Source organism: Trichechus manatus, unplaced genomic scaffold (assembly GCF_000243295.1).
Source record: "Trichechus manatus latirostris isolate Lorelei unplaced genomic scaffold, TriManLat1.0 scaffold00025, whole genome shotgun sequence".
NCBI lineage: Eukaryota > Metazoa > Chordata > Mammalia > Sirenia > Trichechidae > Trichechus > Trichechus manatus.
In genome coordinates this window covers 5,298,101-5,324,264 of record NW_004443961.1, presented here as the reverse complement: position 1 = coordinate 5,324,264, position 26,164 = coordinate 5,298,101, and the positions used below count along the sequence as shown (strand labels likewise).

At 37.1% G+C, this 26,164-nt stretch overlaps 1 protein-coding gene across 2 annotated transcripts in view; it reads right to left on the bottom strand.

Annotated features, from left to right (window-relative positions):
* RIC1 (RIC1 homolog, RAB6A GEF complex partner 1) overlaps positions 1–26,164 on the bottom strand; it is a 94,882-nt gene that overhangs the window by 64,374 nt on the left and 4,344 nt on the right. For both annotated transcript variants that reach the window (XM_004373481.2, XM_004373480.2), the window contains exon 2: positions 12,065–12,172. In XM_004373481.2, coding sequence (XP_004373538.1) covers positions 12,065–12,172 — 108 coding nt within the window. The remainder of the gene's footprint in view (positions 1–12,064; positions 12,173–26,164) is intronic.

The window sequence follows — 26,164 nt, the reverse complement described above, 5'->3', positions numbered from 1 at the left end:
CACCTCAAGATAAAAACTTAACATTTTTTATATCATCTTCCAGACTTTGTACATACATAAACCCGTTGCTGTTAAATCCTCAAAGTGACATCTTTGCCACTTTAAAGAGGTCTCTTGCAGCAGATTTGCCCAATGAAATGCGTTGTTTGATTTTGTGACCGCTGTTTCCGTGAGTGTTGATTGTGGATCCAGGTAAAATGAAATCCTTGACAAATTCCATCTTTTCTCCATTTATCATGATGTTGCTTATTGGTCCAGTTGTGCGGGTTTTTGTTTTATGTTGAGGAGTAATCCATACTGAAGGCTGTGGTCTTTGATCTCTATCGGTTAGTGCTTCAAGTCCTCCTCACTTTCAACAAGCAAGGTGGTATCATCTGCAGGTTGTTAATGAGTCTTCCTCCAATCCTGCTGCCCCATTCTTCATCACAGAGTCCAGCTTCTCAGACTATCTGCTCAGCATACAGATTGAATAGGTATGGTAAAAGAATACCACCCTGACGCACATCTTTCTTGACTTTAAACTATGCAGTATCCCCTTGTTCTGTTCGAACGACTGCCTCTTGATCTATGTACAGGTTTGTCATGAGCACAATTAAGTGTTCTGGAATTCCCATTCTTCCCAATGCTATCCATAATTTGTTATGATCCACACAGTCGAATGCCTTTGCATAGTCAATAAAACACAGGTAAATTATCTTTTTGGTATTCTCTGCTTTCAGCCAGGATCCATCTGACATTAGCAATGATATCGCTGGTTCCACGTCCTCTTCTGAATCCGGCTTGAATTTCTGGCAGTTCCCTGTCGATATACTGCTGCAGCCACTTTTGAATGATCTTCAGTAAAATTTTACTTGCATGTGATATTAATGATATTGTTTGATAATTTCCACATTCGGTTGGATCACCTTTCTTGAGAATAGGCATAAATATGGATCTCTTCCAGTCAGTTGGCCAGGTAGTGGTCTTCCAACTTTCTTGGCACAGACAAGTGAGCACTTCCAACATTGCATCTGTTTGTTGAAACACCTTGATTGGTATTTCATCCATTCCTGAAGCCTTGTTTTCTGCCAATGCCTTCAGTGCAACTTGGACTTCCTCCTTCAGTACCATTGGTTCCTGATCATATCCTATCTCCTGAGATGACTGAACGTCAACCAATTCCTTTTGGTATAGTAACTCTGTGTATTCCGTCCATTTTCTTTTGATGCCTCCTGACATCATTTAATATTTTTCCCATAGAATCCTTGAGTATTGCAACTCGAGGCTTGAATTTTTTCTTCAGTTCTTTCAGCTTGAGAAATGCCAAGCATGTTCTTCCCTTTTAGTTTTTTATGTCCAGCTCTTTGCACGTCATTATAACTCCGTCTTCTCGAGTCGCCCTTTGAAATCTTCGGTTCACCTCTTTGACTTCATCATTTCTTCCTTTTGCTTTAGCTACTGGATGTTCAAGAGTAAGTTTCAGAGTCTCTCCTGACATCTATTTTGGTCTTTTCTTTCTTTCCTATCTTTTTAATGACCTCTTGCTTTCTTCATGTATGATGGTCTTGATGTCATTCCACAACTCATCTGGTCTTTCGTCATTAGTGTTCAACACATCAAATCTATTCTTGAGATGGTCTCTAAATTCAGGTGGGATATATTCAAGGCTGTACTTTGGCAATCATGGACTTGTTCTAATCTTCTTCAGTTTCAACCTGAACTTGTATATGAGCAAATGATGGTCTGTTCCGCAGTTGGCCCCTGGCCTTGTTCTGACTGATGATATTGAGCTTTTCCATTGTCTCTTTCCACAAATGTAGTCGATTTGATTCCTGTGAATTCCATCTGGCAAGGTCCATGTGTATAGTCACCATTTACATTGTTGAAAAAAGGTATCTGCAATGAAGAAGTCGTTGGTCTTGCAAAATTCTATCATGCAATCTCCTGCATGGTTACTATTATCAAGGCCATATTTTCCAGCTACCAATCCTTCTTCTTGGTCTCCAACTTTCACATTCCAATCACAGCAATTATCAATGCATCCTGATTGCATATTCGATCAATTTCAGACTACAGAAGTTGGTGAAAATCTTCAATTTCTTCATCTTTGGCCTTAGTGGTTGGTGTGTAAATTTGAATAATAGTTGTATTAAGTGGTCTTCCTTGTAGGCATGTGGATATTATCCTATCACTGACAGCACTGTACTTCAGGATAGATCTTGTAATGTTCTTTTTGACATTTAATGAATGCAACACCAGCAGCACACGTGTGGTTCAGTGGTAGAATTTTCGCCTGCCGCACGGGAAGCTCTGGTTCGATTCCTGGCCCATGCAGCCCGCTGACCATTTGTCATGAATAAGTACTCATCAGAAATTATTATCCCTAATACTACCACTTTATTTTGTACCAGACCACTAATTTTGGGGGGAAAAAAACAGACTTCTCTTTCCAGCCAAGATGGGTTAAGTCAGAACAGATTTATGCTCCCACCTGAAACAAACAAGCAAACATACACAAAAAAAAAAAAAACAAAAACAGATGAGATACATGAAACAAAGGTTTTCAAAACATTGGACATCAGACAATGAAGGCCAGTGACCTTTGAGAAATCAGAAACAACTGAGGTGAGCCCTACAATTGCCGCAGCTTATGCTTTGAGTTTCCAGGCCACAGCACAGAAAAGAGAAACTGAGGCAGAGCCTGGAAGACTCCCTGAGTCTCCTCCCTGAGTTGAGGAGACAGAGCTAAGAGTGCAGGGAGAACAAGGCAAATAACACATATAACTACTGCTTAATCTGTAGACAGCAATCGCAATACCTTAAAGATACATACACACACATATATTCATTCACTCTCCCCTCTTTCCCCAGCAGAACTAATTTGTCTTCATAAATAAAAGAACAAAATAAAGACTCTGGAGGGCTCTATTTCCTATTATCATCCCATATTTTAATTATAATTTTTTTTCTCTCTCCAAGGCATACTATTAGAATTCACATGACACAGAGTACCAGAAAGAAGAGAGCTACACACAGAGAGAAACCTCAGAACACTGATAAGGCCATGAGTATGAGGAAACTTCCCAAGGTGGGAGAAAGAAGAATACAAAAGGGTCAGGAAAGGGAAAAGTGCATGGTGCTCATACAGGGCTGGGAACAGTGCCTGTTACCCTCAAAAGGACTGATGAAACTCATAACTCCTGCGGCACCTGGTAGAATACTCAGGAAGCTAGTCCTCAGGTATTCCTGCGGTAATCCTAGAAAGGTATTATCTCAGTACTGGAGAATAATTAATCCTAGATTGATCACTGCTCCAACCTGCCAAACAAAGCATAAAATCAAGACATGAATGGATCAAACTATTTCCAAGTAACTTCACTGCATCCCAGAACAAAGTTCAAGATTTACAGGACTAAAAAATATCCTACACACTACAAAGTAAAATTCACAATGTCTGGCAACCGATTAAGGATGTAAAGAGGCAGGAAATACAAGACATAATGAGGTGAAAAAAACCAACCAATCAAAAATGACCCAGAAAAGAACCAGGTATAAGAATTAGCACAAAAGGGCACTAAACCAATTATAACACTATTCCATATGTTCAAAATGGTAGGGAATAGACCCTGTCTTGGATTAAATTGTGTTCCCCAAAAATATCTGTCAGCTTGGCTAGGTCAGGATTCCCAGTATTGTATGATTATCCACCATTTTGTCATCTGATGTGATTTCCGCATGTGTTGTAAATCCTATCACTATGATGTAATGAGATGGATTAGTGGCAGTTGTATTGATGAGATCTACAAGATTAGATAGTGTCTTAAGCCAATCTCTTTTAAGATATAAAAGAGAGAAGCAAGCAGAGAGACATGGGGACCTCACATCACCAAGAAAGCAGTGCCAGAAGCAGAGCACGTCTTAAGGACCTCAGGTTCCTGTGCTGAGATGCTCCCAGATCAAGCAAAGACTGATGACAAGGACCTTCCTCCAGAGCTGACAGAGAGAGAAAGCCTTCCCCTGGAGGTGGCGCCCTGAATTCGGGCTTCTAGCCTACTGAACTGTTAGAGAATAAACTTCTCTTTGTTAAAGCCATCCACTTGCGGTATTTCTGTTATAGCAGCACTAGATGACCAAGACAGACCCAGACCAAACTCTAGAGATGAAAACTAAAATACCGGAGAAGAAAAATACACTGAATGGGATTAATGGCAGATAAGACATTTCAGAAGAAAAGATCACTGATTATGAAAGCACAGCAATAAAAATTATCCATAATGAACACACACAAAAAGAGCATCAGTGAATACTGAGACAACTCCAAATGGCCTAATATACACCTAAATGGAGTCCCTGAAGGAGAGAGGTAGGAGTCAGAAAAAAAAAATCTGAATTAAATTGCATTTAAACTTCTTTAAAAGACAACTGACTATTTAATTGAGAATAATAATAAAGTGTGCTGGGGTTACTAGTATACATAAAAGTAAAATATATATGATGCATGTTCCTTGACTACAATGGAATTAAGTTAGAAATCAATAACAGAAAAAATCAGTAACAGAACAAATATTTTTAAACTAAGTAGCATGCTTCTAAATAATCCATGAATCGAAGAAGAAACCAAAAGGGAAATAACAAAATACAAATGAAAACACAACATCAAAATTGTGGGATGCTGCTAACGCAGTACTCAAGGGGAAATTTATAGCCTTAAATGCCTATATTACAAGAAAAGAAAAATCTTAAATCAAGTACTTCCGTCTTCACCTTAAACTAAAAAAAAAAAAAGCGTGAATGAAACCCAAAGCAAGTGGAAATAATAGAGATTAGAGTGGAAATCAATAAAATAGAAAAATAAAGAAAAATCAATGTAACAAAAATCTGTTTAAGATAACTAAAGGTGACCCACCTCCTTCTAGACTGATTAGGACAGAAAGAAGAAATGCAAAATATCAGAAATTAGAGAGGTGACATCAATAAGTTCAACAACTTGGATGAAAAGGACAAATTCTTTGAAAGACACAAATTACCAAGGTTCACTGAAAAGAAATAGGTCATTGGAATACCCCTCTATCTACTCAAGAAAACACTGCCCTACACACGGCCAATAAACAAATGAAAAGATGTTCATCATTACTCATTAGGTAAATGCAAATTAAAACTTTAAGATACCACTATATATCTATTAGAGTAGATAAAATTAAGAATGTAGTCCATACCATATGTTGGCAAAAATGTAGAGGAATGAGAACTCTCATACACAACTTGTAGGCATGTAAAATGGGACAACCACTTTGGAAAAAAGTTTAGCAGTTTCTTAAAAAGTTAAACAGACACCTACCTGATGACCCCGTCATTCCACTTTTCGGTATTAAGCCAAGAGAAAAGGACACATATGTCCATACAAAGACTGTCTTACTGAACAGATGATCCAAAAATATTAGTCACCTTTCTAAACTATTACCAAATAACTAATAATTCTCCATGGGTATTATTCTCTATCATAAGTAAAAAAAATGAAAAAAAACCACCTCTTTTACAGGTAGATGAAAATAAAAAGTTGAACAATGGGTAGAAGTGGTTTACTTAAAGTTAGCTTCTGGATTCTAAGAATTTGGAGGACCTGAGCCTGCACCCCTAACCTTCTCCTCCACCTATTGGGAGAACAAATATCAAAAAATGTGCTGGCTGAGCTTGGAGGATGCTTTCAGAGGCATCAAGACCTCTTGAGTTCTCCCTAGGGAGAGAATAGGTACTGAGGGGACCAAAGAGAAGGGAACGTTAGCTTTGCTATTCCTTGAGGCACTGGGCCAAAACCTGGGATTTAAAAGCTCCCTAAGTGAGCCTAAAAAGCAGAATCCTGTGACTCCCCTCAGAAAAGGGCTAAAGGTGTCTGCTCCTGCAAGCGGACACTGGCAGGGCTGCCCTGCTAACCTCAACAGACATACAGTAGGGGTTGCATGTGAGCTGAATTACTCCCAGACCTTAAGCTCTGAGAAAGCCTTCAGCTTAAGGCCCTTTCTCTCAGAGACACTACCTGAGAATAGGGGAGGCTTGCCCTCAGCCTCAGTAGAGAGCAAGAGTTTGTGAGCTGGTCTGTCCCTGCAAACTGCTGTTTTATACAACATCTGGTTTGCATTGCCAGAGAGACCTGCACAAAAGCCATATCTCTACAGTGGCTAACAGAGCACAGCAAAGGAAAATACAACTTGTTAAAGGAACTCTGTAACTCAATGATGGAAGACCACATTATTAGAACAGGTAAAATACACGGCTCCTACTGATGAGTTACATGGAAGAGACAGAAGAATGTAAAGAAAATAAGGAAAAGTATTTAAAAGTTTCAAGAGGAAGCAATTAGAAGATAAATAGGACTTTTCAGAGCTAAAAGTATCTCTAATAGAAAAATTCAGCAGATGAACTAATGAAGAATAATCCTGAGAACTGAACCTTTTGTTCCAGAAGATTAAATGGCAACGATCTCATGACATGGAAAATCATTATAGAAAGGATTAAAAAACTAGGAGGACAAATTCAGGTTTGCAAATATTAAGTTACAGGGAAAAAAAAGAGCATGGGGGGGTACAATTTAATAAAATAAGATACACACCTACAGATAATATGCAGAAATTACTGAATTTCAATCATAAAGACAAAAATCATTCAGAGAAAAAGAAAAGGTTGCCTGCAAAGGAAAGATGAGCAGATCAGCACTAGATTTCTCATGAGTGACACTGGAAACTAAAGGATATTAGAACATCTTAGTTATCTAATGCTGCTGTAACGGAAATACCACAAGTCGATGGCTTTAACAAACAGAAGTTTATTCTCTCACAGTTCAGGAGGCTAGAAGTTGAATTCAGGGTGTTAGCTCTAGGAGGAGGCTTTCTCTCTCTGTCAGTTCTGGAGAAAGGTCCTTGTCTTCAATCTTCCCCTGGTCTAGGAGCTTCTCAGCGCAGGAACCCCAGGTCCAAAGGACGCGCTGTGCTCCCGGTGCTGCTTTCTTGGTGGTATGAAGTCCTCCTGTCTCTCTGCTCGCTTCTCTCTTTTATATCTCAAAAGAGATGGAGTTAATATACAATCTAATCTTGTAGACTGAGTCCTGCCTCATTAACATCATTGAAGTAGGATTTACAATACACAGGAAAATCACATCAGATGACAAAACGGAGGACAATCACACAATACTAAGAATCATGGCCTAGCCAAGTTGACACACGTTTTTGGGGGACACGATTCGATCCTTAACAAAAGCCTATGGCTTAAAAAAAAAAAAAAAAAAAAAAAAGAATCTCCATGTAAGAATCCTATACCTAGGCAGGATATCCTTTACCAAAGTTAAAGAATGGTATGTTCAGTTATTCTTTTAATATGTGACTGCACACCTTGTGTTAGAAAATGCTCTTGGCATTGGAATTACAGGGAAAAGGACAAGCAAGCTAACCTGGAATGAATATTCTAGGTTTGTGGGAGACTTGAAAGACAGTAAACAATGTTTAAAGTTTAGATAAGAAGAACAAAACAGTGTGATGACCATACCATCCATATTAGGTATTTGAAATACTTATGGATGACAATTATCATTAATAATTAATATTCATTATTAATAACAACTATCAGTAGTAAAAAGCTCATACAAAAGACAATCCTACTGAAAAATGGATAAAAATGTGCAACCTGGAGATCAAGTACAAAGAGCCAAAAAAAATATGAAAAGATGCCAAACTTCACTGCAATGAGACAAAAAAAAAAAACCATTGCCGTCAAGTCAATTCCAACTCATAGTGACTCTATAGGACAGAGCAGAACTGTCCCACAGAGTTTCCAAGGAGTGGCTGGAGGATTCAAATTGCCCATCTTTTGGTTAGCAACCACAGCTCTTAACCACTGCGCCACCAGCGCTCCAAAAAGGGGCATTAAAATGACCATTTTCACTAATCTAATACAGGTATAAATGTTCATAAACAGGAATCCTAAGAACACATAGAGTGACACTGGGAACTGATAGAATTTTACAGAAAAATAATCTGGCAACATTTATTAAAATGAATACACATATACCCGTTGTCACAGCAATCCTACTTAGGAGAAAATAACTAACAACAATATATTAACGTGACCATGGAGAAGTGGAAGGAAACACAAGACATTAAAATTTGTTACTTATATGCATGGATTTTATTTCCCCAACTTGAGGGCAAGGATAACTTTGTCTAACCTTTTTGGTTTCTAACATGTAGTACAGCACGCAAGGTAGCCACTGCATTAATAATTAGTTAATGTGAAATAGTTCAAAAGAGATCCATGTTCTTCCATCAGAACTTATTTTAACTCAGTCATAAACTTTTCTAATCAAATCTGCAAGTAACAGTTTTATAATGCCAGAAGGTAATATCTGGAGAAAAACTAGTCTCGTTTTTTTTCAAATTAAAGTACATTATTCTGCACTTATTTTGTAATCTCTCATAATCCATCCCTCTTCTTCTAGACATATATATTAGAGTTCTAATAAAAATATCTACTATGGAAGTGTCTGGAGTCTTGGAAGCCTGTGGGCAGCCATCTAGGATACTCTGCTGGTCTCATCCCTTCGGGAGCAAGGGAGAATGAGGAGGGCAGGATACAGGGAAAAGATTGGTCTGAAGGACGGATGGTCCACAGCTACCAGGGCCTCCACCGGACTGAGTCCAGTGCAGCTAGATGGTGCCCGGCTACCACTGCTGACTGCTCTGACCGGGATCACAACAGAAGGTCTCAGACAGAGCTGGAGAAAAATGTAGAACAAAATTCTAACTTACAAAACGAAGACCAGATTTACTGGACTAAAGGAGACTGGAGAGGCCCCGAGAGTGTGGCCCCCAGACACCTTTTTGGCTCGGTGGTGGGGTTATCTCCGAGGTTCACCATTCGGCCTGGGAGCGGACAGCCCCGTAGAGCCAGATGGGACTGGTGAGGTACGGTAGTCCGGCGACGGGGGCCCGGGGGCAGAGGGGGACGGGGAAGCTGATGGTGGGGAACCCAGGGTTGAGTGGGGACATTGTTGATGTGTTGTGGGGGGGGTTGTTGGCCATTGTCAGGGGGCAGCATGTGAAGTAACTGTTGGATGGGAGGCTGTTTTGTTCTGTGGGCCTTCATCTTGGGTGAGAGTGGCAGCATGGTTGGAGGAGCATGATCGGTGTCGCTGAGCTGTGCATGTGGAAGTTTTTGAGGTGGTGTATCTTTGGCTATGTGTATTTTCACCAAAGAAGGGGATTGAGAAGTTAGAGGGTTGACATGTTGCGGGGTTGTTGACCAATGTCGTGGGACAGTGTGTGTGCTGCTGTTTCACGGGGAACTGTTTGTTCTGTGGGCCTTCACCTGAAGTACAATGAAAAAAATAAAAATAAATAAATACTTAAAAAAAAAAATCTACTATGGAGAGGATTATTACATATAAAGTATTAACCTAAACTTTAAGACACTGATTTACAGTGTCCTCCATTTCAGAATGTAACTACACGGGTAGCTAAAATTTTATTTCTAAAATTGGCAACCATAACTAATTTACTGCCATTGCATGTAAGAATTAAAATTTCTGTATCAAAAAAAGCCTAGGGATTGTCCAAAAGAGCTGAGCAGGAAAATTAAATAAAACGCAGCTGAAGTACTACCTTACTGGGTTTTTAATGAGACCACTACAAAAAAGTTTTCCTCACACTGTTCAAAACAAACTCCAGCTCTTTTTCGCTGGTAACTGCACATAATCTAGACAGCATTTCCTCTTAGGGCCCTCTCACTCTGTTCCAACAGACACATGAAACCAAAACCAGATATTCCTACCTTCTTTCATAAACTTGTTCTTCCTCTTATATTTTTTCCCCTAACTGCCATCAGCATCTACCCAGTCATCTAAGCTAGAAATCAGTCACTTAAATTTTTCATGCTCACTCATCCTCTACATGTAGTCAGCAAATTTTGACACTTTTCTATGACTATTCCAAAGGAATAATGAAAAGAAGAAAAAAAAAAAAGTTTGGCTAAGGAGGGTTTGTGTAGAACAAGAACAAAAAAATAACACCAGAGAAGTAATGAAGTAAGGTTCTAGAGATTAAAAGATCTTAAATGCAAGGCTTATTTTGGACTTCATGATGTAGGACAAGGGTTGGCCAACTTTTCTGCATGTACTAGAAAATATTAAAAAAAAAAAAAAAAAAACTTTAGGTTTTGCAGGCCAAGAGGCAAAATCAAGGATATTATGCAGGTACTCACATAACAAGAAAGAAAATAAATTTCCGTAACTTGTAGTAACAAAATTCTAAATATTAACTGTAATGATAATTGAGTACAATTTTTTGATAATACTGGTCTAAAGAGAATGGAACTCTTTTTACGTGAGTAACATTTTTGATTAATTGAGGTTCAAAGTTAGTGATCCCTACCACAAAATCAAATACAAAATTTCATCTGTTAATGCTGGTTTGTAATGAAATTTTACATATTTTACATTTGAAAATGCCTTTTCACACAGGTTCTGTCAAATACTAGTATCAATCTATGACCATATGATTTTAATTGAATATATTCACCATTTGGAAGGCATTTATTTAATTTTATTAGATTCTTCTCTTGATATTTGCCTATCATGTCATTATGCTGCAGATTAATTATGTCTAATTGAAGGTTAGGTGGAAGCTCCTCAATTACAGGAGGGATTTTGAAATATGGAAATTTCCTTTGCACTTGCCTCAGGGTCTGCAAAATGCTATTAGAACTGTGGTTTGAGTTCCAAATATCTATCCACTGCTAATTTTGTGTGGGAATAGAGATCTTCTTAACTCTTGACAACAATGGAAATGTAAAAAGCAGCTTGATATTACTTGTGATTCAAACAGTAGTTATCAACTAAATGACTTTACCACATGTTTCACAAATAAGGGCTGTTTTGCCTTGTACTTTCAGGTTGAATTCATTAAAAAAATTATCAAGTTGGCAGCTAAAGCTAAGCTCCAAAACTATTTAGTATTCAATAAGTGGTTGAAGGCAGTTCTTGTTTTTTGTTTTTTTTAAAAGTTAATCTCAGCTCTGCGCTCAAAATATTTACAATAAAACTTTACTACTGGTAAGTCATCAAACAGCTATGTGATATTGCAGGTCAGTATATTCAGCTTCTATTTCAGATGAAAATTAAAACAACTGATGATGGTTAGATCCAAGAGAGTGCATGAAGTTTACCGTTAACACTACTGATTCAATAACACATGATAAATTCAAATATTTCTCACAAAGTATCTGCTGACGAATAATATCATAACAATAGACTTTAAAAACAGTGTATTTCTATAAGCTTTGTAAATTTGTTCAACTAAGCCTTTTTCTGCTCTACACTTTTACTACCAACTGAAACACATCTTAGCAGATTCCACTTCATGTTACTGAATACTGTAATTATGGATAAAACTTAATTTCTCAAAGCCTCAGTTTACTCATCTATTATGAGGGATAACAGTATCTACTTCAAAATGTTGATCTAAAGATTAAATAAGATGATCTACATGAACTGATTACAATAACACCTACACAGGAGGTGATCAATAACTGTTACCCATATTTATTATTGTTACTGCAAATCAGCTGATAGTTCCAACACTAGACATGCCAGTGATAAAACATAAATTGAAGAGGTAAAATTAACAGAAGAGAAATTTAAAAACAGATCCAAATGGATGTAAGAATTATTATGAGATAAACACATAAAGTCTATTATTTTTGTGGGAAATCTTTGGAGGTCAGGATTAAAAATGCAAAAAACCAAATTAGACTTCAAGGAAAAAACAGGAAAGTAAAAACAGCAAATGGATAAGAATATAGGCAGCATGTAACAAACAGATAAGAATATAAGCAGCATGTTTAGGGATGAGTGGAAGTAGTAGAGTCGACAAAGATGATACAAGAATAACATGAATAGACGAATTAGCACAGCTATTCTTAACACCAGAACACAAATGCTGGAATGCAGAAGACTGAAGGGAAGCCATCTAAGGGAATCGAATTTAAATGAAATGCAATGATTTCATAAGAAAACACTATCAAAGCTGAAAAATCTACTTACTGACACAGCTATCATGGTACTATCTGGCCTCCATTCAGCTTGTTTATAGGATCCAAACTGAGCAGATGATTTTGCAGGTTCCTTGTACGTTACGATTAACACACTAGGCTGGAAGGAAAACAGTTGCATTAGTATTCATAGCCCAAAAAAAAAATACAAAAAAAATTTAAGATAACCTAACATGGAGTACTCTGAAAGTAGTTTAATAATTCTAAAAGTGCAATAAAAGACAGCATAATCTTATATTAAATCATCAGTTTCAAACAGTCCAGTCAAATCAACCAAAAAGAACAAAAATAATTCTTCAGTGAATTACCTTCTACATGGCTAAAGAGGCACTATTTAATAAACTAGAAAGCAAAACTCTGCCTGATCTTAGAGTTTATAATCTACTTGGGAAAATTAAAAAAAAAAAAAAAAACTCAAGTAAGAATTCAGGGAGACCAGGTAGCACATAATCAAATTCTAAATCATGTGATGGTAATATATATATATCACTTCACAGTTTTTCATGCACTTTCTATTTCTTCTCCAATTTGAAAAAGGCTTTAACATAGAAGGGGAGGGGCAGAAATATATAGAAGAGTTTTTGTACACTATTGGGTGGATGTAAGCTTTCATTTCTCTTGGGCAAATTTATCTAGGAGTGAAATCACTGGGCCATATGGTAACTGTATTTTAACTTTTTGAGGAATTGCCAAACTTTTCCACAGTGGCTGCAGAACTACTTTATATTCCCACCAGTGTATGAAGGTTCCAATTTTTCCATGTTTGCCAACACTTGTCATTGTGTCATTTTTGATTGTAGCCATCCTTCTGAATGTGAAGTGGTATCTCATTTTGTTTTTGATGTGCATTTTGCTAATGACTAACATTGCTGTGCATCTTTTCATGTGCTTGTTGGTCATCTGTTTATCTTCTTTGATGCAACATCTATTCAAATTCACTGCCTATTTTTAATTGGGCAATGGAACTGCCAGCTCTTAAAAAGGTTATGTGCCAATAACTGAATCTTTGAAGCTGACTGCTGAAGTTCTTTAGTAGAATTGTTTCTGCAGTAAAATTCATTATAAATGGGGATATGGTTCCCTGGTCATCTCACAAAAGTCTATTCTGCCCACCTATACAAGTAGACAATTTAGTGTAGAAGTTAAGAATACAAGTTCTGAAGTATGAATAAAAACAAACAAACAAACCAAACCAAACCTGTTGCCATCGAGTCAATTCTGACTCATAGCAACCCTATAGGACAGAGTAAAACTGCCCCATAGGGTTTCCAAGGAGTGGTTGGTGGGTTCGAACTGCCAATCTTTTGGTTAGCAGCTGAGCTCTTAACCACTATGCCACCAGGGCTCCGAAGTATGAATGGGAGAATTCAAATACTGGCTAGGCCATTTATGAGCTTTGTGACTTTGGACAAACTATTTAACTTCTCCTATGTTGCAGTTCCTACATTTTTAAAATAAATGCAACAATAGAACCTATCTCATTGGATATCAATGCTGCAAAGAGTACATAAATAATACAGTATTTGGTAGAGTGCCCGGCACTTAATAAGCCCTACAGATGTTATTTGTTGCTGTTTTATTATCATTTTAATGTCTTGGGATCACATTATTAAAAATATTACAGAACAAAAACTTGTTTCCTTGGACAATTTTTATTTATTCAGAATTCCTACATAAGACACCACTAACATATCACTTCCTGCTATAGCTTATACAATGATAATAAGATTTGTTCAACTCTCTGGCAGTGCAGGGCTGGGACCAAGGCAATTTAGCAGGTTGGGCTGGTGCAGGTGGTGGAGCAGACTGATTTGAGGTAGGCCCAAGGGAACTTTCTGGGATGATGAAAATGCTCTAAATCTTGACTGGGAAGTGGTTACACAAGTGTATGTATTTGTCAACATTCACTTAAGATCAACATTTCCCTGTACATAAATTTTACCTCAAAAAGATACATACCCCTCCCCCCACCAAAAGTCATCATTCAAGTATACTGAGCGCTGTTTACAAAAGCAAGGAAGATTACTAACATACATGATTTTCAAAGAAAATTTTCTAGTTAATTAGTAGTTAAACAGAAAATAAGTTATATTCACTTTTAGTTGTTTTATTTTGTTAAAAACAATTCCGGACTATAACTGTTAAATATACATAAATGTACTGTTTTCAAAGTAGATACAGCACCCTTCTGCAGTAACATGTAGTTTTTTCTACTGATAGTACGTAAGTGATGACTGATTAACTTCATACTTGAAATACTCCTCAATTTTCAAAGTGATATTCCTTAAGGGTAACATTTGATGACAACTGTGAGTGAAGTCTCAGTCCGAACACCAAATGAGGTATCAACTTCATATACAGAAAGAGGCAAAGCAATACGCTTTGGTAGTTTTCGTTTTCTCCTATATGAAATGGGTAATATTTGAGGAATATCTCACTCTTATTATCGGGCTACTGAAATCAGGCTGTTTCGTCTCCCACTCTGTTACTTATCTTTATCCCATGAAACAGTGCCCAATTAACAGGTGCTCTTGAGAGCAAACTCCTTTAAAGTTAATTTCATGTACACAAAATTATTATCTATGAAGTATTCATGTTAAATATGTTTAAATTTAATCTAATCAATTCTTTCAGGATACAGGAAAAAGTTAACAATTACACAAATCCAGAGTGTGGTGGTCTACAAGAAAGTGGACTAATCTACTAAAAAAAAAAAAGTCACTGTGAGAGCAAGAAGGGAGGGAAGACCATTCTATGTTAAGAGACTAAAAAGACATAACCCATCACAATGCATGAACTTAGAATGGATCCTTGTTTTCAAGCTTAAAAAAAGAGTAAAAATTATTTGGGGAATATTTGGGAAAAGTTCAAATCAAACTAAATATTAGGATATTAAAGAATTAGTAATCTTCATAGAACTGTACCATGATTATGTACAAGAATGTCAATTTTTAAGAAGACACACACTGAAATATTTAGGTATCAGTGAAGTATCTTGATGTTTCAACTTTCCAATGATTCCACACATTTATATATGCTTAGACATATACATATGTACAAACACAAAAAAATAACAAAATGTTGAATACTGTTAACAAATTTCAGGAAATAATGTTGATCCTGCATATGTGTATACAACTGGACATAACTGGAAATCTCTATGCACAAATTCTATATAGAGTTGAAAGAAGGAAGTGCTATAATTTATATTTCCTAGCATATAGTTAAGTGTTAACTGTGAGTCATAGCCCAACATACCTCAATAACACATCATAATATCCATAATGAAAAGTCTAAGTCATGTAGCATATAATTATACTTAAGAGTTTTCATTATTGCATACTATATATATTCCATACTACAGAAAATAAAACACACAATTAAAATGTATTTTAAGTTGGACTTAAAGGAATACAGTCAATTAACTATAAAATTCACTTACAAATGCTACCTAATTCCCCTATGCCAGAAAAATAATAAGCATTTTTAAATACACTTAACAGTACATAATATTCTAGAAGCCCTGGTGGGCAGTGGTTAAGTGCTTGGCTGCTAACCGAAAGCTCGATGTTTCAAACCCATCAGCTGCTCCTTGGAAGAAAGATGTGGCAGTCTGCTTCTGTAAAGATTACAGCCTTGGAAACCCTACAGGGCATTTCTACTCTCTTTTTACAGGGTTCCTATGAATAGGAATCCACTTGATGGTAACGAGTTTTTTTTGTTTGTTTGTTTGTCTTTTTAATATATATTCCATACTACCTAAAGTAAAATACGTAATAGACTTAAAGACTGGTTAAATTTTTTTTTAAGTTGGACTTAATCTTTTCTCCATTTATCATGATGTTGCTTACTGGTTCAAGTTGTGAGGATTTGTTTTATGTTGAGGTGTAATCCAAACGCTGTAGTCTTTGCTCTTCATCAGTAAGTGCTTCAAGTCCTCTCTACTTTCAGTAAGCAAGGTTGTGTCATCTGCATAACGCAGGTTGTTAATGAGTCTTCTTCTAATCCCGATGCCCCATTCTTCTTCACAGAGTCCAACTTCTCAGATTATTTGCTCAGCATCCAGACTGAATAAGTATGGTGAAAGGATACAACCCTGATGCACACCTTTCCTAACTTTAAACCACACGTTATCTCCTTGTTTTGTTTGAACGACTGCCTCTTTATCTATATACAGGTTTGTCATGAGCACAATTAAGTGTACTGGAATTCCCATTCTTCACAATGTTATCCATAATTTGTTATGATACACACAGTTGAATGCCTCTGCATAGTCAATAAAACACAGGTAAAAATCTTTCTGGTGTTCTCTGTTTTCAGCCAGGATCCATCTGACATCAGCAGTGATATCCTTGGTTCCACATCCTCTTCTGAATCTGGCTTTAATTTCTGGCAGTTCCCTGCCGATATACTGCTGCAGCTGCTTTTGAATGATCTTCACCAAACTTTTATAAGTGTGTGATATTAATGATATTGTTCAGTAATTTCTGCATTTGGCTGGATCACCTTTCTTGGGAATAGGCATAAATATGGATCTCTTCCAGTCAGTTGGTCAGGTAGCTGACTTCCAAATTTCTTGCCATAGACAAGTGAGCACTTCCAGTGCTACATCCATTTGTTCAAACATCTCAATTGGTATTCCATCAATTCCTGAAGCTTCATTTTTCGCCAATGCCTTCAGTGCAGCTCAGACATCTTCCTTCAGTACCATCAGTTCCTGATCATATGCTATCTCCTGAAATGGTTGAACGTCAACCAATTCCTTTTGGTATAGTGACTCTTGTGTATTCCTTCCATCTTCTTTTGATGCTTCCTGCATTGTTTAATATTTTCCCCCTAGAACCCTTCAATATTGCAACTCAAGGCTTGAATTTTTCTTCAGTTCTTTCAGCTTGAGAAATGCCGAGCACGTTCTTCCCTTCTGGTTTTCTATCTCCAGGTCTTTGCGCTGATTATAATACTTTACTCTGTCTTCTCGAGCCACCCTTTGAAATCTTCTGTTCAGCTCTTTTACTTCAACGTTGCTTCCTTTTGCTTTAGCTACTTGATGTTCAAGAGCAAGTTTCAGTCTCTTCTGACAGCTATTTTGGTCTTTTCTTTCTTTCCTGTCTTTTTAATGACCTCTTGCTTTATTCATGTATGATGTCCTTGATGTCATTCCACAACTCGTCTGGTCTTTGGTCATTAGTGATCAATCATCAAATCTATTCTTGAGATGGTCTTTAAAGTCAAATGTATATTAATTCAAATGTATATTAAATGGAATAACATAGTGAAAAGTTACAAGCACTGTGCTTGGAATTTAGTGGGCATTTAATAATCTTTAAATCTGAATAAAACTCTTTGAATACTTTTAAAAAATCAGCTTTAACAAAGACTTCTTTCAAATAGATTGTTTCAAGTTTTATTTTTCCTACTTTGCATGAAAAGCAGCATGAGAACAATCTCCACAACATAAACTTGGGCATTAAACATGGGTTACGATCCTCACCCTGCCAGTTATTAAATAATTTCCCCTAGGTCACACAATCATTTAATCTAAGTCTCACTTTCCCTCAATAAAGAAATAAAACTATAAAAAGGAAATAATCCTAGAAATTCTAGAGTTTAAAAGTACAGAAACTGAAATGAAAATTTCATTAGTTTCCACAGCAAATTTGAGATGGCAGAAGAATCAGGGAAACATGAAAATTGCTCAGTAAAAATCATTCAATCTGAAGAACAGAGAGAAAAAAGACTGAAGTGAAGAGAGCTAGAGATCTGTAGAAAATCAAGTGAAATAACATATGTATAATGGGAGTTCCGGAAGGAGAGGGAACAAAGAGACATAAAAAAAATATTTGAAGAAATAATGGCCAGAAACATCTCAAATTTGATGAAAAGCATTAAGGCACAGATCCACGATGTTTTACAAATTTCAAGTAAGATAAACACCTACATGCATACATTCACAGCTGTATACATCATATGCAACTGTTCAAAGCTAAAAACAAGAAAATACTGCAAAGCACAAAAGCAACTGGCTGAGCAAAACACAAGGGAACAAAAATATGATCGACAGTTGACTTATCACAAACAATGAAGGACGTAACACTGCTGAAAGAGAAAAAATAGTTAACCATGAATTTTATATCCAGCAAAACTATCCCTCAGAAATGAAGGAAAAACAAAGACTTCTCAGATAAACAAAGACTAAGAGAATTTGCTGCTAGCAAACCTGCCTTACAAAAAATACTAAAAGAAATCCCTTAGGTAAAAAGGGAATGACATCAAATGGTGTCCAGAAAAGAATTAACATAGCAGCCTGAGAGTGCTATCTTGAGAAAAACCTGCTTGCAAGGCTAGTCCTTGGCTGGCATCTGGGAACTTGGATTTTGGGAGAGTTCCACCATTCTCTAACTGATAAGAATGGCTGACTGTGCCTAAACTGTTTGTAAAAACCGTATCATTTATGCTGAATACATGTTTTCCTTCTGGAAGTGTGGAATTTTGGTATGTGTTATGGAGAAGGCGTATACATAACCAGCCCCCAATACAAACCTTGGGCACAGAGTCTCTAATGAGGTGTCCTGGTAGACAACATTTCATGTGCTGTCTCAATTTGATGATGAGGAATTGTGTCTCATGTGACTACACTGGGAGAAAACTCTTGGAAGGTTGTGCCTTATTTCCTCCAGATTTTGCCCCATGCATCTTTTCCCTGTGCTGATTTTGCTTTGTATTCTTTTGCTGTAATAAATCATAGCCACATATACAATTACATACTGAGTCTTGTAAGTCTTCCTAGAATATCACTGAACCTGATGGTTCTCTCAGGGACTGACACAGACGGTAACTCAAGGCAAAAGAAAGAAATGAAGAGCACAAGAAATGGTAAATATGTAGATAAATATAAACACTGAATAAACACGTTTTTCCTTTTTCCTCTTCGTATAAAAGACAAGAACTTTTATAAAATGATAAAACAGTACAATACACTGTATTGTTGGGTTTGTAACATATATATCTAATAATGGCAATATTATCTCAAAGAAGGGAGCTGAAAAAGCTGCTAAATTTTATTGGAACGAAGTCAGTATTATTTGAAATATACTGTAAGAGGTTAAGACTCATACTGTAATCCCTAGAGCAACCATTTAAGAAAATAACAAAAAGTATATGGTTAAGAAATCAGTAATTAAAAGATTAATCAGAACAGTCCAACTCACAATCGATCATGGGGATGGCACAAGCCACAGAATGGGAGAAAATATATGTAAATCATATATGATAAAAAACTTGTATCCCCCATTTGTGTGCAAATGCTTATATCAGCATTATTCCTAATAACAAAAACTAGAAACACTCCAAATATCTATCAACTGGTAAATGGGTAAAAAATGTTGTATATCCATACAATGGAATAATATTCCAATATATATAAATATGAGTTTTTTTAAAATTATAATAAAGTTGTGCAGCCATCACCACAATCTAGTTTTAGAACATTTATATTGACCCAAAAAGTTTCATCATGCCTATCTGCAGTCAATCTCTGCTCCCATCCCAGCCCCAGGAAACCATTAGCCTGCTTTTTGTCCCTTTGGTTTTGGCTTTTCTAAAAATTTAATATAAATGGAATCATGTAATATGTGGTCTTTTCTGTCTGGCATTTCCTAAATCAATTGCTGTGAAGTTGACTCCAACTCATGGCAACCCCGTGCGTGTCAAAGTAGAACTGTGTTCCATAAGGTTTTCAGGGGCTGACTTTTCAAAAGCAGATCATCAGGCTTTCTTCTGAGACACTTCTGGGTGGACCTGAACATCCAACTTTTCAGTCAGCAGCCAAGCACATTAACCCTTTGCACCACTCAGGACGTTTACTCTGCATAATGTTTTTGAGATACATCCAGGTCGTAGCACTCCTTTCCTGATGCAAACCTTTCCTGACTTTAAACCACGCAGTATCTCCTTGTTCTATTCTAACGACTGTCTCTTGATCTACGTACAGGTTCCTCATGAACACAATTAAGTGTGCTGGAATTCCCATTCTTTGCAATGTTATCCACAATGTGTTATGATCCACACAGTCGAATGCCTTTGCATAGTTAATAAAACACAAGTAAACATCTTTCTGGTGTTCTCTGCTTTCAGCTAGGATACATCTGACATCAGCAATGACATTCCTGGTTCCACATCCTCTTCTAGATATATTTTTATATAACTCAATAAAGCTATTAAAAAATTAAGCCAAAGGAAACCCTACCGTATATCCACATTCAAAATTTCATATAAATTTATGTATAACTTATAATTGAAATAGGTTATATTACTTAGTTAGATAAGACTTCTGATAGCAACTTCAAGTGAAGCAATTACAATTTGAACCTAAAAGAATGGTAAGAAATCTCTTTGTGGCCAACCAAGTGATGCCTGCTCATTTATAAGAAATCTGAATTAAGTAACTATCTCGTTTTGTGGCAAGTCTGAATTCTAGAATATTTTAAAATTGATATTCTCAACAATAAAAATTATAAAAAATACACTATTTTTAAATTGTATATTTATTTATTCTAATCAAATAAATTGCCTAACTATATTTAATATAGGTAGAATGCTTTAATGCAGTATTTCCTCTACTACCATTTTAGGTGACACATACACATTGTATTAAATATCTAACCACATATAGATCAAAACAAATCCTTTTTCAATTTTTCTTCAGTACTTTTGGTTTAGGTAAGGAGGAAATCTATGTGGGATATGTGTTTATTTCTAAACACCTCTCAAGAATCTGCTAACTGCCCTTTTTAACAAGGGGCAAGAGCCTTTGGCAGGAAACTGAATTTTCATAACATTGTTTTCATTGTATTCATTTACACAGTAACCTTCTACTCTTGCAAGTGGTGCTAGCTTTCCATTTATGGTAAAGATATAAATAAACGTATTTTAAAAGAGAATTTAAAGTTTAAAAGTTAGGCTGAGTAGGTAGTACTAGGATATGAGGCAAGAATGAGGCATGTGAAGATCTAAACCTGGGAAACTTTCCTTCAAATTATGTAAAGCACCTAGCCCACAGCAAACTCAGATGAAAGTCTGCCAGTAATTCGGATCATGTTAATGATTCAAAAGTACCTGAAGATGGCTGGAAATGTCCTCTCTCTTGAAACTCGCTTCAAGAGTTTTGTGAGTTTTCTCCACACCTCAATATAAACATATTGGGAATATACTGGGAACCAGGAGTTCAACTTGTTCTCCATGACTGCACGTTAGTATAAATTTTGATAAACTACAGATTATCTAATAATTAAAGTAGGACCTTTCCTCATGGAACACTTTTCTAATTTAATTTGGACTGTATATAATTAAAAGTAATAAAATTATATTTAATTCACTTTCATTTACATAATCCTCTATAACTTCAGGTTTTCTGAATTTGTTAAGTTTTAATTTAATACTACCTTCTTTTCAAATTACATGTAACATTTAAAGATCTTTCAACTACTAAACATTTTTAAAATTCTGTGCTACAAACAGGGCATCCTAAATTCATTAATTTATTTTAAAAATAATTATTAATCATCTACTTTGTGCAAGGCACTATGTTGTTGTTGTTGTTGGCTGTCATTGAGTCGATTCCAACTCACGGCAACCCCATGTGTGCAGTGTATAACATCGCCATAGGGTTTTCAAGGCTGACATTTCAGAAACAGACTGCCAGGCCTGTCTTCCGAGGCACTTCTGGGTGGTATGAACCGCCAACCTTTTCTGCCACTCGGGCCTCCTTATTGTTTATTTCTGTCCTCCAGAAATTTATAATCTGGTTGGAGAAGTAAAGCATGTGTACAAAACTCTTCCGGTTATGGTAGATAAGGAACAACGCACAGAGAAAGAAGAATTTCAACAGAAGCTAAAGGATAGATAATATTCTGATAGGCAGAGATCAGGCAGGCGAGTATTCTAGGAGCTGAGTGTCTCTGACATAAAACTAAGGAGGCTGAACTTCATTCTCCAACTAACAATGAATCCCAGAAGACTTCAGAGCAGGTGACTTTATAAAGTAGTGAGTAATACAAGAGTTGAAAAGGTGAAGATGCGAGGATTTGGAAAATATAGATGTGAATTATGTGGCTTGCTTGAGGTCACATAGTTAACCATATATCTGATCTACACCTTGGTTTCTCTGACATCAATCTCAAGTTTCTGCCCATTATTAGTGTACACCACAGGAACTTAAGTTTCTGCTCAAGGTTACTCAAAGATCATTTATTTCACAAGCCCAGTGATTATTTGCTTATTTCAGCTTTTTATTAGCAGCCTACTAAACCTGTTGCCATCAAGTTGATTCCAACTCATAGCAACTCTACAGGACAGAGTTGAACTGCCCTATAGAGTTTCCAAGGAGCGGCCAGTGGATTCAAACTGCCAACCTTTTGATTAGCAGCTGAGCTCTTAACCACTGCGCCACCAGGTCTCCTAGCAGCCTACCAGCAGTGATAACTTTCCAGTTCATATATGCAGACCTTCATATTCACAGTTAAGAATCATATTAAAGTAATAATTCTAGTCCCCCGGTACAGCACAAAATACAATTCATTTCACACAACGCCATGTCACTCATAAATCATAACCTGCTTTAAACAGCAACTTCAGCCTCAAAGCTGCAACTAGTCCTTTCGTAATATCCTTGGCAGAAATACATCATCAATTGCCCCATCAATGAAGTCCCACCTCTACCACCCCAACCAATCATACACATACTGAATCTTTTCCGAACATCCTTTTTTTGGCTCCAAAATATGCCAATGACCCCAGCTGTAGACTCCTGAGTACAGTTTTTAGAACTAAGTAGAATCATCAAGTGTTGTTGTTAGTTGCCACTGAGTTGATTCTGACTCATAGGGACCCCAAGTAAACTTTCTTACATCAACATACCTGTTGCCATCGACTTGATTCCGACTCATAGCGACCCTATAGGACAGGGTAGAACTGCACCATAGAGTTTCCAAGGCTGTAATCTTTACAGAAGCAGATTGACAAGTCTTTCTTCCTTGGAGCAGCCAGTGGGTTTGAACCACGGACCTTCGGTTAGCAGCTGAGCGTTTAACCACTGCGCCACCAGGGCTCCTTTATATCAACAAGTTATACTGAAAACAAGATAGTAAAACACTCACACTTTAAAGATGAAATATGCTGTTTCAAAATCTCCATCAAAAAGCAAATTGAGTATCTACAGAAACTTTTGTTCATAAACACATCTACAACAGCACTATACTTCTTAAATTTGGGTTCAAGAAATAATTCTTAGAAGATACAGTAAAACCTATGAAAGCCAGAACCTGTGTAAGGCAGCAACCTGTCAGAGAAGGAAAACTCAAGTATATTCCACTAAAATGAGTGCTAGAAAAGTAGTAAGGCTGCATCCTGTCAAAGGTGGAAAACTTGCAAGACCCAGAAAAACAAGGCAGTTCCGTTGAGTTCCGGCTCTCACAGGTTTCACCTTAATGAATCTGTAACAATGGGATTCCAAACAGTTACCTGGAGTATGTAATAGTGGCTATGAGAGGTACATAAAAGTTCACTAGAAGACTCACAACATGGACACAAACTATTCTTAGAAATTTTAATGTTTCCATGGCCACATAAGTAATCAACATTTTACAAACAGCAATTCTTTGGGGGCATTACAACAACTAGCTTAGACTATTAAATGTGCTATCCTTTCACAAGGCTAGTTTTTATTTTTAAAAATTCACCCCTCCTTATTTTAAAATTAGAAAAATAATAGATTATTCCCTACAAAAAGGAGCCCAGGTGGCACAAACAGTTAAGCACTAGTTGCTAACTGCAAAGCTGGCGGTTCAAACCCACCCAGTGGCTCCATGAAAGAAAGATCTGGTGATCTGAAAGATTACAGCCAAGAAAACCATATGGGACAGTCCTACTCTGTCACAAGGGGTCGCTATGAGTTGAAATGGACTCACAGCACCCAACAACAATTCACCAGTATTTACGTTTGCATGTAAATTGGCTCCCTGAAACTCAGTAACACGCAAGTGTTATAAAGTGTGGTTAGGTTTCTAGAGAAATACACCATAAGGCTACCCTATTGGGTATTAGAACTACAGACCAACTATAAGTGGCCACGTGATACACAAAGGTTTCCAGCTCTTACTAAGAACTGAGTGAGCACTAACAAAATTTCAAGTAAGCAAATCTTATTATATCCTCTCACCTCTTTAAGCATGTCTCTGCCTGCCTTCAAATGTCCTCAAGCAGCTTTAAGACCTAAACTCTATAAAACTCTTCTTTAGATCTTCAAAATTCACTTTATTCTGTAAAATTATTTGCATCTACAACCTCCCCCGAATCAAAGCTTTCATGTTCTCAGTACAAACATTTTAAACTAAATCACTCTAAATTATGCAGGAATAAGTGACAGCCTCTTAATTTACCTACAGGTCTGTTACAGATTGAATTGTGTCCACTAAAAACATACGCTGAAGTCCTAACTCCTAGTACCTGTTAAGGTGACCTTGTTTGGAAATAGGGTCTTACAAGATGCTATCAAGTAAGTTAATATGAGGTCATACCAGGGTAGGGTGGGGCCTAATAAAACCCAAGTGTTGTCCTTATAAAGTAGAACAGGGACAGAGAGACACATAGGGGGAAGACAGCCAAGCAAAGAAGCATCTACGAGCAAAGGAATGCCAAGAAACACCTGGGGCTACCAGAAGCTGGGCGCCTTCAGAGAGAACACTGCCCTGCCCATACTCTGAATGTGAACTGTGAAACAAAAAATTTCTGTTCCAGTAAGTCACCCAATTTGTTACAGCAGCCCTAAGAAACAAATACGAGGCATTTCACCTTTAAAACAAAGTTTGTTAACCTAAATTTATTTTAGCTTACATAGTTTCAGGGAGTATAAAATTTTTTAAATAAAAATGAAAACCTTCAGACAGAGTATGAAAAGGCATATCCCAGGAAACAGAGACTGAAGCTAGAGTCTGGCACCCGTTTCTTACTCACTCACCCCAATTGTATAACACAGACCTTAGTATCATCACCTGGTCCAATACTTGATTTTCTAAATGAGAAAGCTGTTTAAGTCCAGAGATCAAGGTTCACCACTAATATAGATCATGCAGGCTCCTCTAAGTATTTTTGTACTTCATTTCACTCCTGGAAAAGTGGTGTGGCGGCAGCGTCGTCCAACCTCCTCAACTTTACGAGGGGGAAGGAGAATTATTATTACCACTAACAGTCTAAGGCTGATTGCCATGAGGCCAAGGTCAGACATACCTGCTCCCTCTTTTTATACTAATTCAGACCCTAGCTGTCCCCCTCATGGCACTCTTTACTTTTCTACCGGGTTTGACAATTTGTTCCAGTGGCTACACAGAACCGACAGACTATGCTCACAGTTATGGGGTTTATTAGGGACGTTTTTGTTGCTGTTAGGTGCCGTAAAGTCGGTTCCGACTCATAGCGACCCTACACACAGCACAACAAAACACTGCCCGGTCCTGCCTGCCATCCTCACATCATTGTTACGCTTGAGCCCACTGTTGTGGCTACCTCGTCAGTCCATGTCCTTAAGGGTCTTCCTCTTTTTCAATGACCTTCTACTTTACCAAGCATCATGTCCTTCTCCAGGGACTGATCCCTCCCGATAACATGTCTGAAGTACATAAAATGAAGTCTCGTCATCCTTGCTTCTAAAGAGCATTCTGGCTGTACCTTCCAAGACAGGTTTGCTCATACTTCTGGCAGTCCATGGTATATTCAATATTCTTGGCCAACACCATAATTCAAAGGCATAAATTCTTCGGTCTTCCTTATTTATTGCCCAGCTTTCGCATGCATATGAGACAAATGAAAACACCATGATTTGGGTCGGGCACACCTTAGTCTTCAAGGTGACTTCTTTGCTTTCTAACACTTTAAAGAGGTCTCTTGCAGCAGATTTGCCCAATGCAATGCGTCGTTTCATTTCTTGACTGCTGCTTCCATGGATGTTGATTGTGGATCCAAGTAAAATGAAATCCTTGACAACTTCAATCTTTTCTCTGTTTATCATGATGTTGCTTACTAGTCCAGCTATAAGGATTTT